This window comes from Salvelinus alpinus, chromosome 17 (assembly GCF_045679555.1).
Source record: "Salvelinus alpinus chromosome 17, SLU_Salpinus.1, whole genome shotgun sequence".
Classification (NCBI taxonomy): domain Eukaryota; kingdom Metazoa; phylum Chordata; class Actinopteri; order Salmoniformes; family Salmonidae; genus Salvelinus; species Salvelinus alpinus.
The window spans coordinates 51,879,049-51,894,337 of record NC_092102.1 but is presented as its reverse complement, the minus strand read 5'-3'; the positions used below and the strand labels follow the sequence as shown (position 1 = coordinate 51,894,337).

The 15,289-nt window shown below is 46.4% G+C and overlaps 1 protein-coding gene across 2 annotated transcripts in view; it reads right to left on the bottom strand.

The window, feature by feature from the left end:
* Positions 1–6,243: 6,243 nt before the first annotated feature.
* LOC139543155 (putative uncharacterized protein DDB_G0290521) overlaps positions 6,244–15,289 on the bottom strand; it is a 116,378-nt gene continuing 107,332 nt past the window's right edge. For both annotated transcript variants that reach the window (XM_071349394.1, XM_071349395.1), the window contains exon 5: positions 6,244–6,894. In XM_071349394.1, the coding sequence (XP_071205495.1) occupies positions 6,819–6,894 (76 nt within the window). In that variant the 3' untranslated portion in view covers positions 6,244–6,818. The remainder of the gene's footprint in view (positions 6,895–15,289) is intronic.

Below are 15,289 nucleotides of genomic sequence, written 5' to 3'. Positions count from 1 at the left end.
ACAATATTGCGAAATATCATCCTGCCGCAATCCATCAATTATTTATTTGGAACAGGTTAGATTTCTTGCGTTGTATTGCATGCGAAAATAAGATGTTGAACAATATAAATTGTTATCTGGGAAACTGCCAGTGACAGGCCGCACCCTCCATTGACAGGCCGCTCCCTCCACTGACAGGCCGCACCCTCCACTGACAGGCCGCACCCTCCACTGACAGGCCGCACCCTCCATTGACAGGCCGCTCCCTCCACTGACAGGCCGCTCCCTCCACTGACAGGCCGCACCCTCCACTGACAGACCGCACCCTCCACTGACAGGCCGCTCCCTCCACTGACAGGCCGCTCCCTCCACTGACAGGCCGCACCCTCCACTGACAGGCCGCACCCTCCACTAACAGGCCGCTCCCTCCACTGACAGGCCGCACCCTCCACTGACAGGCCGCACCCTCCACTGACAGGCCGCACCCTCCACTGACAGGCCGCACCCTCCACTGACAGGCCGCACCCTCCACTGACAGGCCGCTCCCTCCACTGACAGGCCGCACCCGCCACTGACAGGCCGCACCCTCCACAGGTTCCTCCGTAAAAAGGGTTCTACATGGAACCCAATAGAGTTCTACCTGGAACCAAAACAGGGTTCTTCTAAGGATTCTCCTATGGGGACGGACAGAGGACCCTTTTAGGTTCTAGATGGCACATCATTTCTAACAGTCTAGGCTACTTGTTCAAGAGCTAGATAGGAAGAGATAGGACAGAGGAGTTGACAGCGGAGATGTGTGAATTGCGCATGAAGGGAACAGTGATATGTTTAAGTTAGAAGTTAATTAATAAATGAATGAACCATTCGTATAGCCTACATATTAAGGTATATATTACAGGCCTGCTTAAGTGAATTTAGGCCTAGATCCCCTGTGCTATAGGCAACCCTAAAAGACAGAGATCCTTAAAGACAGAGATCCTTAAAGACAGAGACCCTAAAAGACAGAGACCCTTAAAGGCAGAGACCCTTAAAGGCAGAGACCCTTAAAGGCAGAGACCCTTAAAGACAGAGACCCTTAAAGACAGAGACCCTTAAAGACAGAGACCCTAAAAGACAGAGACCCTTAAAGACAGAGACCCTAAAAGACAGAGACCCTAAAAGACAGAGACCCTAAAAGACAGAGACCCTAAAAGACAGAGACCCTTAAAGACAGAGACCCTTAAAGACAGAGACCCTTAAAGACAGAGACCCTTAAAGACAGTGACCCTTATCAATAGATGGTTGAACATATTTAGATAAAGCCCTCAAATTAAAATGTTGGCCTAGTGTCAACATAACCACCATCACTTAACTAAAATTGATCAACATGGGGCGGCAGGTAGCCTAGTGGTTAGAGCGTTGGGCCAGTAACCGAAGGTTGCTAGATCGAATCCCCGAGCTGACAAGGTAAAAAATCTGTCCCCTGAACAAGGCAGTAAACACACTGTTCATAGGCTGTCATTGTAAATAAGAATTTGTTCTTAACTGACTTGTCGAGTTAAATAAAGGTTAAATCAAAACAGCTGCTCACTAGACTATGGACAGGTTGTGTGTGTTCAATGTCATCTTCATATAGCCTATTTATCACAGCTGTCTCTATATCTCCCCATTTAAAACCTTCCCTCATCAATTCATATGACAGGCTACGTTCATTTAGCATTATCTTATAACATAGACTCGTTTTTTGATTTCTCACAGAAAGGATTTGAATGCTAAAGCAAAGTTGTTGTTTTTTGAATACTTTTATTTATTTTTGGGGGAGATAGGAGAAATGTGATTTGCTTATGTGTCCTGAGTGAGATACGCTGCAGGCAGCTTTGATTGATGGGTCCTATTAGGTGGGTGTGCTGATTAACCATGACCATTCAGAAAGCTACTGTCTGGACTTCATCTCTTATCAATCAGATTTAAAGAAAACCGTAGGCAGAAAGTGAGGGTCAGCATATGTGCGAAAATCACTACAGGTGCCAGTTCCTCGTTTCCTCTCATTAAACGTTGTGCAACTGACTACAGGTGCCAGTTCCTCGTTTCCTCTCATTAAACGTTGTGCAACTGACTACAGGTGCCAGTTCCTCGTTTCCTCTCATTAAACGTTGTGCAACTGACTACAGGTGCCAGTTCCTCGTTTCCTCTCATTAAACGTTGTGCAACTGACTACAGGTGCCAGTTCCTCGTTCCCTCTCATTAAACGTTGTGCAACTGACTACAGGTGCCAGTTCCTCGTTCCCTCTCATTAAACGTTGTGCAACTGACTACAGGTGCCAGTTCCTCGTTTCCTCTCATTAAACATTGTGCAACTGACTACAGGTGCCAGTTCCTCGTTCCCTCTCATTAAACGTTGTGCAACTGACTACAGGTGCCAGTTCCTCGTTCCCTCTCATTAAACGTTGTGCAACTGACTACAGGTGCCAGTTCCTCGTTCCCTCTCATTAAACGTTGTGCAACTGACTACAGGTGCCAGTTCCTCGTTCCCTCTCATTAAACGTTGTGCAACTGACTACAGGTGCCAGTTCCTCGTTTCCTCTCATTAAACGTTGTGCAACTGACTACAGGTGCCAGTTCCTCGTTTCCTCTCATTAAACGTTGTGCAACTGACTACAGGTGCCAGTTCCTCGTTTCCTCTCATTAAACGTTGTGCAACTGACTACAGGTGCCAGTTCCTCGTTCCCTCTCATTAAACGTTGTGCAACTGACTACAGGTGCCAGTTCCTCGTTCCCTCTCATTAAACGTTGTGCAACTGACTACAGGTGCCAGTTCTTCGTTCCCTCTCATTAAACGTTGTGCAACTGACTACAGGTGCCAGTTCCTCGTTCCCTCTCATTACACGTTGTGCAACTGACTACAGGTGCCAGTTCCTCGTTCCCTCTCATTAAACGTTGTGCAACTGACTACAGGTGCCAGTTCTTCGTTCCCTCTCATTAAACGTTGTGCAACTGACTACAGGTGCCAGTTCCTCGTTCCCTCTCATTAAACGTTGTGCAACTGACTACAGGTGCCAGTTCCTCGTTCCCTCTCATTAAACGTTGTGCAACTGACTACAGGTGCCAGTTCTTCGTTCCCTCTCATTAAACGTTGTGCAACTGACTACAGGTGCCAGTTCCTCGTTCCCTCTCATTAAACGTTGTGCAACTGACTACAGGTGCCAGTTCTTCGTTCCCTCTCATTAAACGTTGTGCAACTGACTACAGGTGCCAGTTCTTCGTTCCCTCTCATTAAACGTTGTGCAACTGACTACAGGTGCCAGTTCCTCGTTAACCGAGATCCTTTCATGATTGATCTTATCGGATGAAAAGCCTATCCTCATATTTTCAGTAGCATATCAATTTTTTTTACAGTGCTATATGATTTTTCTCTCGTTAATTCGTCCTCTCTAGCCACTTTGAACAACATATTGCCACTGAGAATGACCGCAGAAGTGTGGGTGAGGTAATGTGAATTTTGCAGAAAAGTAGAGGGGGAAAAATACATTAGTCTTGATGTGAATGGTTTTAGTGTGTGAAAAAAGGAATCTGTATTTTTTTCCAGAATTCGGACGAAAAGATCGCAACACAGTTGATGAGAAAAGGTCTTTACTGGGTTTGAGGCAGACCTAATATATAACTGGGTATGGGGAGGACCTAATATATAACTGGGTTTGGGGAGGACCTAATATATAACTGGGTTTGGGGAGGACCTAATATATAACTGGGTTTGAGGCAGACCTAATATATAACTGGGTTTGGGGCAGACCTAATATATAACTGGGTTTGGGGAGGACCTAATATATAACTGGGTTTGGGGCAGACCTAATATATAACTGGGTTTGGGGCAGACCTAATATATAACTGGGTTTGGGGAGGACCTAATATATAACTGGGTTTGGGGAGGACCTAATATATAACTGGGTATGGGGCAGACCTAATATATAACTGGGTTTGAGGCAGACCTAATATATAACTGGGTTTGGGGAGGACCTAATATATAACTGGGTTTGGGGTACACCTAATATATAACTGGGTTTGGGGAGGACCTAATATATAACTGGGTTTGGGGAGGACCTAATATATAACTGGGTTTGAGGCAGACCTAATATATTACTGGGTTTGAGGCAGACCTAATATATAACTGGGTTTGAGGCAGACCTAATATATAACTGGGTTTGAGGCACACCTAATATATAACTGGGTTTGGGGAGGACCTAATATATAGCTGGGTTTGGGGCAGACCTAATATATAACTGGGTTTGAGGAGGACCTAATATATAACTGGGTTTGAGGCAGACCTAATATATAACTGGGTTTGGGGAGGACCTAATATATAACTGGGTTTGAGGAGGACCTAATATATAACTGGGTTTGAGGCAGACCTAATATATAACTGGGTTTGAGGCAGACCTAATATATAACTGGGTTTGAGGAGGACCTAATATATAACTGGGTTTGAGGAGGACCTAATATATAACTGGGTTTGGGGAGGACCTAATATATAACTGGGTTTGAGGAGGACCTAATATATAACTGGGTTTGAGGCAGACCTAATATATAACTGGGTTTGAGGAGGACCTAATATATAACTGGGTTTGGGGAGGACCTAATATATAACTGGGTTTGGGGAGGACCTAATATATAACTGGGTTTGGGGAGGACCTAATATATAACTGGGTTTGAGGCAGACCTAATATATTACTGGGTTTGGGGCAGACCTAATATATAACTGGGTTTGAGGAGGACCTAATATATAACTGATTTTGGGGAGGACCTAATATATAACTGGGTTTGAGGCAGACCTAATATATAACTGGGTTTGGGGAGGACCTAATATATAACTGGGTTTGGGGCAGACCTAATATATAACTGGGTTTGGGGAGGACCTAATATATAACTGGGTTTGAGGCAGACCTAATATATAACTGGGTTTGGGGAGGACCTAATATATAACTGGGTTTGGGGAGGACCTAATATATAACTGGGTTTGAGGCAGACCTAATATATAACTGGGTTTGGGGAGGACCTAATATAAAACTGGGTTTGGGGAGGACCTAATATATAACTGGGTTTGGGGAGGACCTAATATATAACTGGGTTTGGGGAGGACCTAATATATAACTGGGTTTGGGGAGGACCTAATATATAACTGGGTTTGGGGAGGACCTAATATATAACTGGGTTTGGGGAGGACCTAATATATAACTGGGTTTGAGGCAGACCTAATATATAACTGGGTTTGGGGAGGACCTAATATATAACTGGGTTTGGGGAGGACCTTATATATAACTGGGTTTGGGGAGGACCTAATATATAACTGGGTTTGGGGCAGACCTAATATATAACTGGGTTTGGGGCAGACCTAATATATAACTGGGTTTGAGGCAGACCTAATATATTACTGGGTTTGGGGCAGACCTAATATATAACTGGGTTTGAGGAGGACCTAATATATAACTGGGTTTGGGGAGGACCTAATATATAACTGGGTTTGAGGCAGACCTAATATATAACTGGGTTTGGGGAGGACCTAATATATAACTGGGTTTGAGGCAGACCTAATATATAACTGGGTTTGGGGAGGACCTAATATATAACTGGGTTTGAGGCAGACCTAATATATAACTGGGTTTGGGGAGGACCTAATATATAACTGGGTTTGGGGAGGACCTAATATATAACTGGGTTTGGGGAGGACCTAATATATAACTGGGTTTGAGGAGGACCTAATATATAACTGGGTTTGAGGAGGACCTAATATATAACTGGGTTTGGGGAGGACCTAATATATAACTGGGTTTGGGGAGGACCTAATATATAACTGGGTTTGGGGAGGACCTAATATATAACTGGGTTTGGGGAGGACCTAATATATAACTGGGTTTGGGGAGGACCTAATATATAACTGGGTTTGAGGCAGACCTAATATATAACTGGGTTTGAGGCAGACCTAATACTTTAATGTGTCTATGCTGCAAACTAGTAGAGGACCATTCAAAAAAAAATTGATAAGAGAACTCAAACTAAAATATGTTTTAACTTAAATAAAAAAATATATAGTTTTCAGATATTTTGCTCCCAAAACATTCCAATATTTAAAGGTTTGAGGAGTTGGAAACTAAGAGCTTTTCTTATTAGGAAGGTTTGTGGTAGTCCTCTTCTTCTTGCTACGGTTAAAATAGAGTTGTAAAATGTAATGGGGCAAGCACCATGTGCTCTCTCACTGAACAAGAGAAGGAAAGAGGAAGATTCACAAGCAGATAAAGGACAAGAAGGAGTGAGATTTAAAGGATTAAAGAGAGACAGCATACAGACACTAGAGGACAGTATAAAGGAATGTAGATATATATATATATATATGCGAGAGAAAAAATCTGAAAGGTTATTTTTCTTTTTTTTTCTTCTTTTCCCTCATTATCTCTTCATCATTAGTTGACCTGGCTGGTGGCTGTACGTGAATCCTCTTCGAACACTGTCCAGGCTAAAAGTTCAAAGGTCAGAGTCTGAGAATTCAATCAATCAGGACAGCCTTTTGTCATTCAGTTCAAAGAGCAGGGCGAGCAGGGCGGGGCAAGGTTGCGAGGGTGACATGCTAGTTAGTGCAAAGGACAGGGTAGGTAGTACAGTCAGATAGGTAGGGATATAGTCCAGACCAGGCCCCAAGTCCCAGACTACAGTTACGTTGTCTTGGCTACAGCCTGGGTTTGAGCGTTGTAAGAGACGAACGAGTTGTGTTCAGCATCTTCCTCTCTCTCTTCCTCTTCCTCTGTGAGGTTATTTAGAGGTCAAGGGTTAATAATGGGAGGGGGGGACGGGGGGGGGGGGTGATCTGCTGGTTACCTAGAGGACGGGCTACTGCACTCGGAGGCGGGGCAACAGAACTGATGGGCGATTTCATCGTCTTCTTCATCTCTGAGAGAAAGACAAGCCATGGTAACATGTGTAGAGAGAGACAGACAGGCAATGGTAACATGTGTAGAGAGAGACAGACAGGCCATGGTAACATGTGTAGAGAGACAGACAGGTAATGGTAACATGTGTAGAGAGAGAGACAGGCCATGGTAACATGTGTAGAGACAGACAGGCCATGGTAACATGTGTAGAGAGAGACAGGCCATGGTAACATGTGTAGAGAGAGACAGGCCATGGTAACATGTGTAGAGAGAGACAGGCCATGGTAACATGTGTAGAGAGAGACAGGCCATGGTAACATGTAGAGAGAGAGACAGGCCATGGTAACATGTAGAGAGAGACAGGCCATGGTAACATGTGTAGAGAGAGACAGGCCATGGTAACATGTAGAGAGAGAGACAGGCCATGGTAACATGTGTAGAGAGAGAGACAGGCCATGGTAACATGTGTAGAGAGAGACAGACAGGCCATGGTAACATGTGTAGAGAGAGACAGGCCATGGTAACATGTAGAGAGAGAGACAGGCCATGGTAACATGTAGAGAGACAGACAGGCCATGGTAACATGTGTAGAGAGAGAGACAGGCCATGGTAACATGTGTAGAGAGACAGACAGGCAATGGTAACATGTAGAGAGACAGACAGGCCATGGTAACATGTAGAGAGACAGACAGGCCATGGTAACATGTAGAGAGACAGACAGGCCATGGTAACATGTGTAGAGAGACAGACAGGCAATGGTAACATGTAGAGAGACAGACAGGCCATGGTAACATGTAGAGAGACAGACAGGCCATGGTAACATGTGTAGAGAGAGAGACAGGCCATGGTAACATGTAGAGAGAGACAGACAGGCCATGGTAACATGTAGAGAGAGAGACAGGCCATGGTAACATGTAGAGAGAGAGACAGGCCATGGTAACATGTAGAGAGAAAGACAGGCCATGATAACATGTGTAGAGAGAGAGACAGGCCATGGTAACATGTAGAGAGAGAGACAGGCCATGATAACATGTGTATAGAGAGAGACAGGCCACGGTAACATGTAGAGAGAGACAGACAGGCCATGGTAACATGTGTAGAGAGAGAGACAGGCCATGGTAACATGTAGAGAGAGACAGGCCACGGTAACATGTAGAGAGACAGACAGGCCATGGTAACATGTGTAGAGAGAGACAGGCCATGGTAACATGTGTAGAGAGAGACAGGCCATGGTAACATGTGTAGAGAGAGACAGACAGGCCATGGTAACATGTGTAGAGAGAGACAGACAGGCCATGGTAACATGTGTAGAGACAGACAGACAGATGTTGAGACAGAAGCAAAGGGAACAAAGACAAGCAGAGAGAAGGAAAGAAGAAATGCAATACGTTAACCTCTAGTGTTATAACAGTAGTTGACCACTAGATGTCAGGCTTGCAGCATGGAGAACAGTCTAATACTAATACATGTATACTACTACAGCTACAGTAACATGCATAATACTACAGCTACAGTAACATGTATAATACTACAGCTACAGTAACATGTATACTACTACAGCTACAGTAACATGTATACTACTACAGCTACAGTAACATGTATACTACTACAGCTACAGTAACATGTATACTACTACAGCTACAGTAACATGTATACTACTACAGCTACAGTAACATGTATAATACTACAGCTACAGTAACATGTATAATACTACAGCTACAGTAACATGTATACTACTACAAGTACAGTAACATGTATAGTACTACAGCTACAGTAAAATGTATAATACTACAGCTACAGTAACATGTATAATACTACAGTAACATGTATAATACTACAGTAACCTGTATAATACTACAGCTACAGTAACATGTATAATACTACAGTAACATGTATAATACTACAGTAACATGTATAATACTACAGTAACATGTATACTACTACAGCTACAGTAACATGTATAATACTACAGTAACATGTATAATACTACAGCTACAGTAACATGTATAATACTACAGTAACATGTATAATAATACAGCTACAGTAACATGTATAATACTACAGTAACATGTATACTACTACAGTAACATGTATAATACTACAGTAACATGTATAATACTACAGTAACATGTATAATACTACAGCTACAGTAACATGTATAATACTACAGTAACATGTATACAGCTACAGTAACATGTATACTACTACAGTAACATGTATACTACTACAGTAACATGTATACTACTACAGTAACATGTATAATACTACAGTAACATGTATAATACTACAGTAACATGTATAATACTACAGCTACAGTAACATGTATAATACTACAGCTACAGTAACATGTATAATCCTACAGCTACAGTAACATGTATACTACTACAGTAACATGTATACTACTACAGTAACATGTATAATACTACAGTAACATGTATACTACTACAGTAACATGTATAATACTACAGTAACATGTATAATACTACAGTAACATGTACACTACTACAGTAACATGTATACTACTACAGTAACATGTATAATACTACAGTAACATGTATACTACTACAGTAACATGTATAATACTACAGTAACATGTATAATACTACAGTAACATGTATACTACTACAGCTACAGTAACATGTATACTACTACAGCTACAGTAACATGTATAATACTACAGCTACAGTAACATGTATAATACTACAGCTACAGTAACATGTATACTACTACAGTAACAGTCGCCTTCTCCTTCTTGGGATATCGGATCGGCCAACAGTGAGTGGTTATGGAGGAGAGTAAGGTAGATGCAATCAGGTCATGGCCAGTCCTAACCTCCATAAAGGGACAACAACAGTTTTTGGGGTTTGCCAACTTCTACTGCCGCTTCATTAGGAAATTCAGCTCCATCGCCGGTGAGAGTACTCTCACCTCTAAGGTGGTCGCCGTAAGTTGGGGTGGAATCCTGCAGTCGATGAGGCCTTCCACCTACTGAAGAGGCGTTTCACCTCCGCCCAGTTGCTGAAACACCAAGAACCTACGCTGCCCTTCGTGGTGGAGGTGGACGCCTCAGAAGTGGGCGTAGGGGCTGTCCTGTCACAACGTCAAGGTAATCCACAAAAAATGTTATTCATGTGCATACTACTCTAAAAAAAAGTGTCTCCTGCAGAAAGGAAGCATGATGTCAGTGATCGGGAGCTCCTGGCGGTGAAGTTGTCATTAGAGGTGGGGAGACACTGGCTGGAGGGCGCCACGGACCCGTTTCTCATCCTCACCGACCATCGGAACCTGAAGTATATATGGACAGCGAGGCGGCCGGACCCGCGCCAAGCAAGGTGTGCCATTTTCTTTACTAGATTCAATTTCACCCTGTCATACCGCCCAGGTTCAAAGAACATCAAAGCCGATGCCCTGTCCCGTCTCCACGATTCGGGTGAGGTTCCGGTCCTTTGTGTGCCCATCATACCTCTCTCCCGAATCGTTGCCCGAGTGTTGTGGGACATAGACGTGGACATCTACCGGGGTCTGTAGTGGGAACCCACGCCCTACTACCTGTCCTCTGGGGTGTACCTACGTTCCCACGAGGTAAGGGATCGGCTATTGATCTGGGCGAACACATCCCTTGCCGCTGGACACCCAGGTATCACCCGCACCACTCAATCCATCTCTGTTAAGTACTGGTGACCCACCTTGGCGCAGGACGTCACCTGCTACATCAACTCCTGCTCCGTATATGCTCAACCCAAGTCTCCTCGGCACTGTTCCAGCAGGTCTTCCGGAATTATGGCCTTCCAGAGGACATCGTCGCCGACTGTGGTCCCCAATTCACGTTACGAGTATGGAGAGCCTTCATGGAGAAGCTGGGGGTCACGGTCAGCATCACATCCGGGTACCGGCCTCACATCCGGGTACCGGCCTCACATTCGGGTACCGGCCTCAGTCCAACATCAGGTGGAGAGGACCAACCAGGAGCTGGGGAGGTTCCTGAGGAGTCACTGTCAGAACCGGCAGAGGGATTCGGCCTGGTATCTTCGCTGGGTGGAGTACACCCAGAACTCACTTCATCACTGCTCCACCGGGTTTCCTCCCTTCCAATGTGTCCTGGGGTACCAGCCGGCACTGGCCCCTAGGCCAGACCGAAGCCCCTGCGGTGGACGAGTGGTTCACCATCCTGGTGATCGCATCTGGCTCTCCACCAGGGACCTCCCGCTCCGCCTGTCCTGCCGGAAGCTAAGCCCCCGGTTTGTGGGGCCATTCAAAGTCCTCTAGATGGTCAATGAGGTAACTTACCAACTACAGTTTCCCACTAACTACAGGATCTCACCCTCTTTTCACGTTTCCCTCCTCAGGCCGGTGGTTCATGGTCCCCTGGCTGATGCCCCCACGACACACGCTCCGGCTCCCCTGGACATCTAGAGGGGTCATGCTTATGATGTCAGATCCCTCCTGGACTCCAGACGTTGTGGGAGTTGGCTTCAGTACCTGGTGGACTGGGAGGGGTACGGTCCAGAGGAGCGGTGTGGGGTTCGGTGGACTGGGAGGGGTACGGTCCAGAGGAGCGGTGTGGGTTTCGGTGGACTGGGAGGGGGACGGTCCAGAGGAGCGGTGTGGGTTTCGGTGGACTGGGAGGGGGACGGTCCAGAGGAGCGGTGTGGGTTTCGGTGGACTGGGAGGGGGACGGTCCAGAGGAGCGGTGTGGGTTTCGGTGGACTGGGAGGGGTACGGTCCAGAGGAGCGGTGTGGGTTTCGGTGGACTGGGAGGGGTACGGTCCAGAGGAGCGGTGTGGGTTTCGGTGGACTGGGAGGGGTACGGTCCAGAGGAGCGGTGTGGGTTTCGGTGGACTGGGAGGGGGGCGGTCCAGAGGAGCGGTGTGGGTTTCGGTGGACTGGGAGGGGTACGGTCCAGAGGAGCGCTGTGGGTTTCGGTGGACTGGGAGGGGTACGGTCCAGAGGAGCGCTGTGGGTTTCGGTGGACTGGGAGGGGTACGGTCCAGAGGAGCGCTGTGGGTTTCGGTGGACTACATTCTAGATCTCAACATAATCCAAGATTTTCACCTTCGCCGTCCGGACCGGCCTGATCCTCATCCTCCTGGCCATCCTCCTGGCCGGCGTCGTCCTGCGTCTGGAGCCGCGCAGCTCTCACTTCTACTCCCGCTCTCCCCCTACGGTGTTCGACTTCACCAGTCTACTAACCACCGGTCCTGGCAACCCATCATTACACACACCTGGCAACCTTCATTACCCACACCTGCGCCTCATCATTAGGCATACCATCACTACCCTGATTACTCCCCCTTTAAATACTGTGTCTCCTTCCCTGAAGATATAGTTAATAATTTAAACAATCCTATAAAGGAATGTCATAGGTTTACAAACATTTTAATATGACTAAGGAGCTTGGGATGGATACAAAAGAGAACACGGAGGAGGGAAAGAGAGGATTGGCGATATGAAGAAGGGTAGAAGAGATGGGGTGGGGGTTAGGCGGGTTGGGGTGCCATGGGGTGCCATGGGTAGACCTATATGCGTGAAAGAGACGGGGACTCTGGGCCTTACAAGGGGGTGCGTTCCTAGTAGTCTTCATTGCAGCAAATCATCAGATCTCACAACTCCCAAGGAGAAGCGGACAACGTCTGAGGAGCTTCAGGTAACTGCCAATATAATGGAAACACTTGAGTGAATTATGGATACAAAGTATATTGAAAGCAGGTGCTTCCACACAGGTGTGGTTCCTGAGTTAATTTAGCAACTAACATCCCAGCATGCTTAGGGTCATGTATAAAAATGCTGGGAAAGGCCATGATTTTGGTTACCATGGCTGTGCCCCCATCTACAGGGCACGAGTGGTCACTGAATGGTTTAATGAGCATGAAAATATGTTTTTATTTTTTATTCTTTATTTAACCAGGTAGGCCAGTTGAGAACAAGTTCTCATTTACAACTGCGACCTGGCCAAGATAAAGCAAAGCAGTTCGACACATACAACAACACAGAGTTACACATGGAGTAAACAAAACATACAGTCAATAATACTGTAGGATAAAGGTCTATATACAGTGTGTGCAAATGAGGTAGGATACGGGAGGTAAGGCAATAAAATAGGCCATAGTGGCGAGGTAATTACAATATAGCAATTAAACACTGGAGTGATAGATGTGCAGAAGATGAATGTGCAAGTAGAGATACTGGGGTGCAAAGGAGCAAAAAAAAAAAAAAAAAAACTGTATGGGGATGAGGTAGTTGGATGGGCTATTTACAGATGGGCTATGTAAACCCAATACCATCTCAGTCACCAGATCTCAACACAATTGAACACTTATGGGAGATTCTGGAGCTTGAGACTTCTGTTTTCCCATCAACAAAACACCAAATTATGGAATTTCTTGTGGAAGAATGGTGTCGCATCCCTCCAATAGAGTTCCAGACACTTGTAGAATCTGTGCCAAGGTGTATTGAAGCTGTTTTGGCCATTGGTGACCCAACACCCTATTTAAGACACATTATGTTGGTGTTTCCTTTATTCTGGCAGTTACCTGTTCATTTATATGATAGAAGATTTTCTCTAAGACAGGGTTTCCCTAACATCTCCTAGGAGTGCTCCCAGTCATTCCACTTCTCTGATGTTTTCCAGAACGAGCAGTCTGGTGTTTTGAGTAAAAGAGAGAGAGAGAGAGAGAGAGAGAGAGAGAGAGAGAGAGAGAGAGGGAGAGAGAGAGAGAGGTGGTGAAGTAAGTCAGGTGTTCTGTCTAAGAGAGAGACAGAGAGAGCGAGAGAGAGAGAGCGAGAGAGAGAGAGAGAGAGAGAGAGAGAGAGAGAGAGAGAGAGAGAGAGAGAGAGAGAGAGAGAGGTGAAGCACATCAGGTGTCCTGTCTAAGAGAGAGAGAGAGAGAGAGAGAGAGAGAGAGAGAGAGAGAGAGAGAGGTGGGGAAGTAAGTCAGGTGCTTTGCTACAGAAGCTGCCCTTCCAGATGGCAATAGAGATGTGATTAACTCTGCAACGAGGTCAATGTTGTGATCACTAATTATATGCCGGGGGGATAATTACACACTCCTAAGTTACATTGTTTACTAACAGGTCTTTGAGAGGGCTGAAGGATCCTACATGTTATGCACCAGGAAGTGGAAAGGAGTGAAGGCTCAGGCTTGGCCTTTGGCTCATTGAGTCATGGGGTTGAGAGAGGGAGAGGTACCGAGTGGAGGATTGGAAGAGGAGTGGAGGGTTGGAAGAGGACTGGAGGATTGGTGGAGGAGTGGAAGAGGAGAGGAGGATTGGAAGAGGAGTGGAGGATTGGAAGAGGAGTGGAGGATTGGAAGAGGATTGGAGGGTTGGAAGAGGAGTGGAGGGTTGGAAGAGGAGTGGAGGGTTGGAAGAGGAGTGGAGGGTTGGAAGAGGAGTGGAGGGTTGGAAGAGGAGTGGAGGGTTGGAAGAGGAGCGGAGGATTGGAAGAGGAGCGGAGGGTTGGAAGAGGAGTGGAGGGTTGGAAGAGGAGTGGAGGGTTGGAAGAGGAGTGGAGGGTTGGAAGAGGAGTGGAGGATTGGAAGAGGAGTGGAGGGTTGGAAGAGGAGTGGAGGGTTGGAAGAGGAGTGGAGGGTTGGAAGAGGAGTGGAGGGTTGGAAGAGGAGTGGAGGGTTGGAAGAGGAGTGGAGGGTTGGAAGAGGAGTGGAGGATTAGAGTGGAGAAGTGGAGGAGAGGAGTGGAGGGAAGGAGTGGAGGAGAGGAGATGGAGGAGATGGAGGAGTGGAGTGGAAGAGTGGAGGAGTAGAGTGGAGGAGAGTGGAGGAGAGGAGTGGAGGGTTGGAAGACGAGTGGAGGATTGGAAGAGGAGTGGAGGGCTGGAAGAGGAGTGGAGGATTGGAAGAGGAGTGGAGGATTGGAAGAGGAGTGGAGGGTTGGAAGAGGAGTGGAGGGTTGGAAGAGGAGTGGAGGATTGGAGTGGAGAAGTGGAGGAGAGGAGTGGAGGGAAGGAGTGGAGAAGAGGAGATGGAGGAGAGGAGATGGAGGAGTGGAGTGGAAGAGTGGAGGAGTGGAGTGGAGGAGAGTGGAGGAGAGGAGTGGAGGGTTGGAAGAGGAGTGGAGGATTGGAAGAGGAGTGGAGGGTTGGAAGAGGAGTGGAGGATTGGAAGAGGAGTGGAGGGTTGGAAGAGGAGTGGAGGGTTGGAAGAGGAGTGGAGGGTTGGAAGAGGAGTGGAGGGTTGGAAGAGGAGCGGAGGATTGGAAGAGGAGCGGAGGGTTGGAAGAGGAGCGGAGGGTTGGAAGAGGAGTGGAGGGTTGGAAGAGGAGTGGAGGGTTGGAAGAGGAGTGGAGGGTTGGAAGAGGAGTGGAGGATTGTGGATCTATAGTGAGGGACTAATAGGATTGCAAAATTCCCCAACGTTTTTCAGAGAATCTGGGTAAATGGGATTCCTGTAATCGGGAAG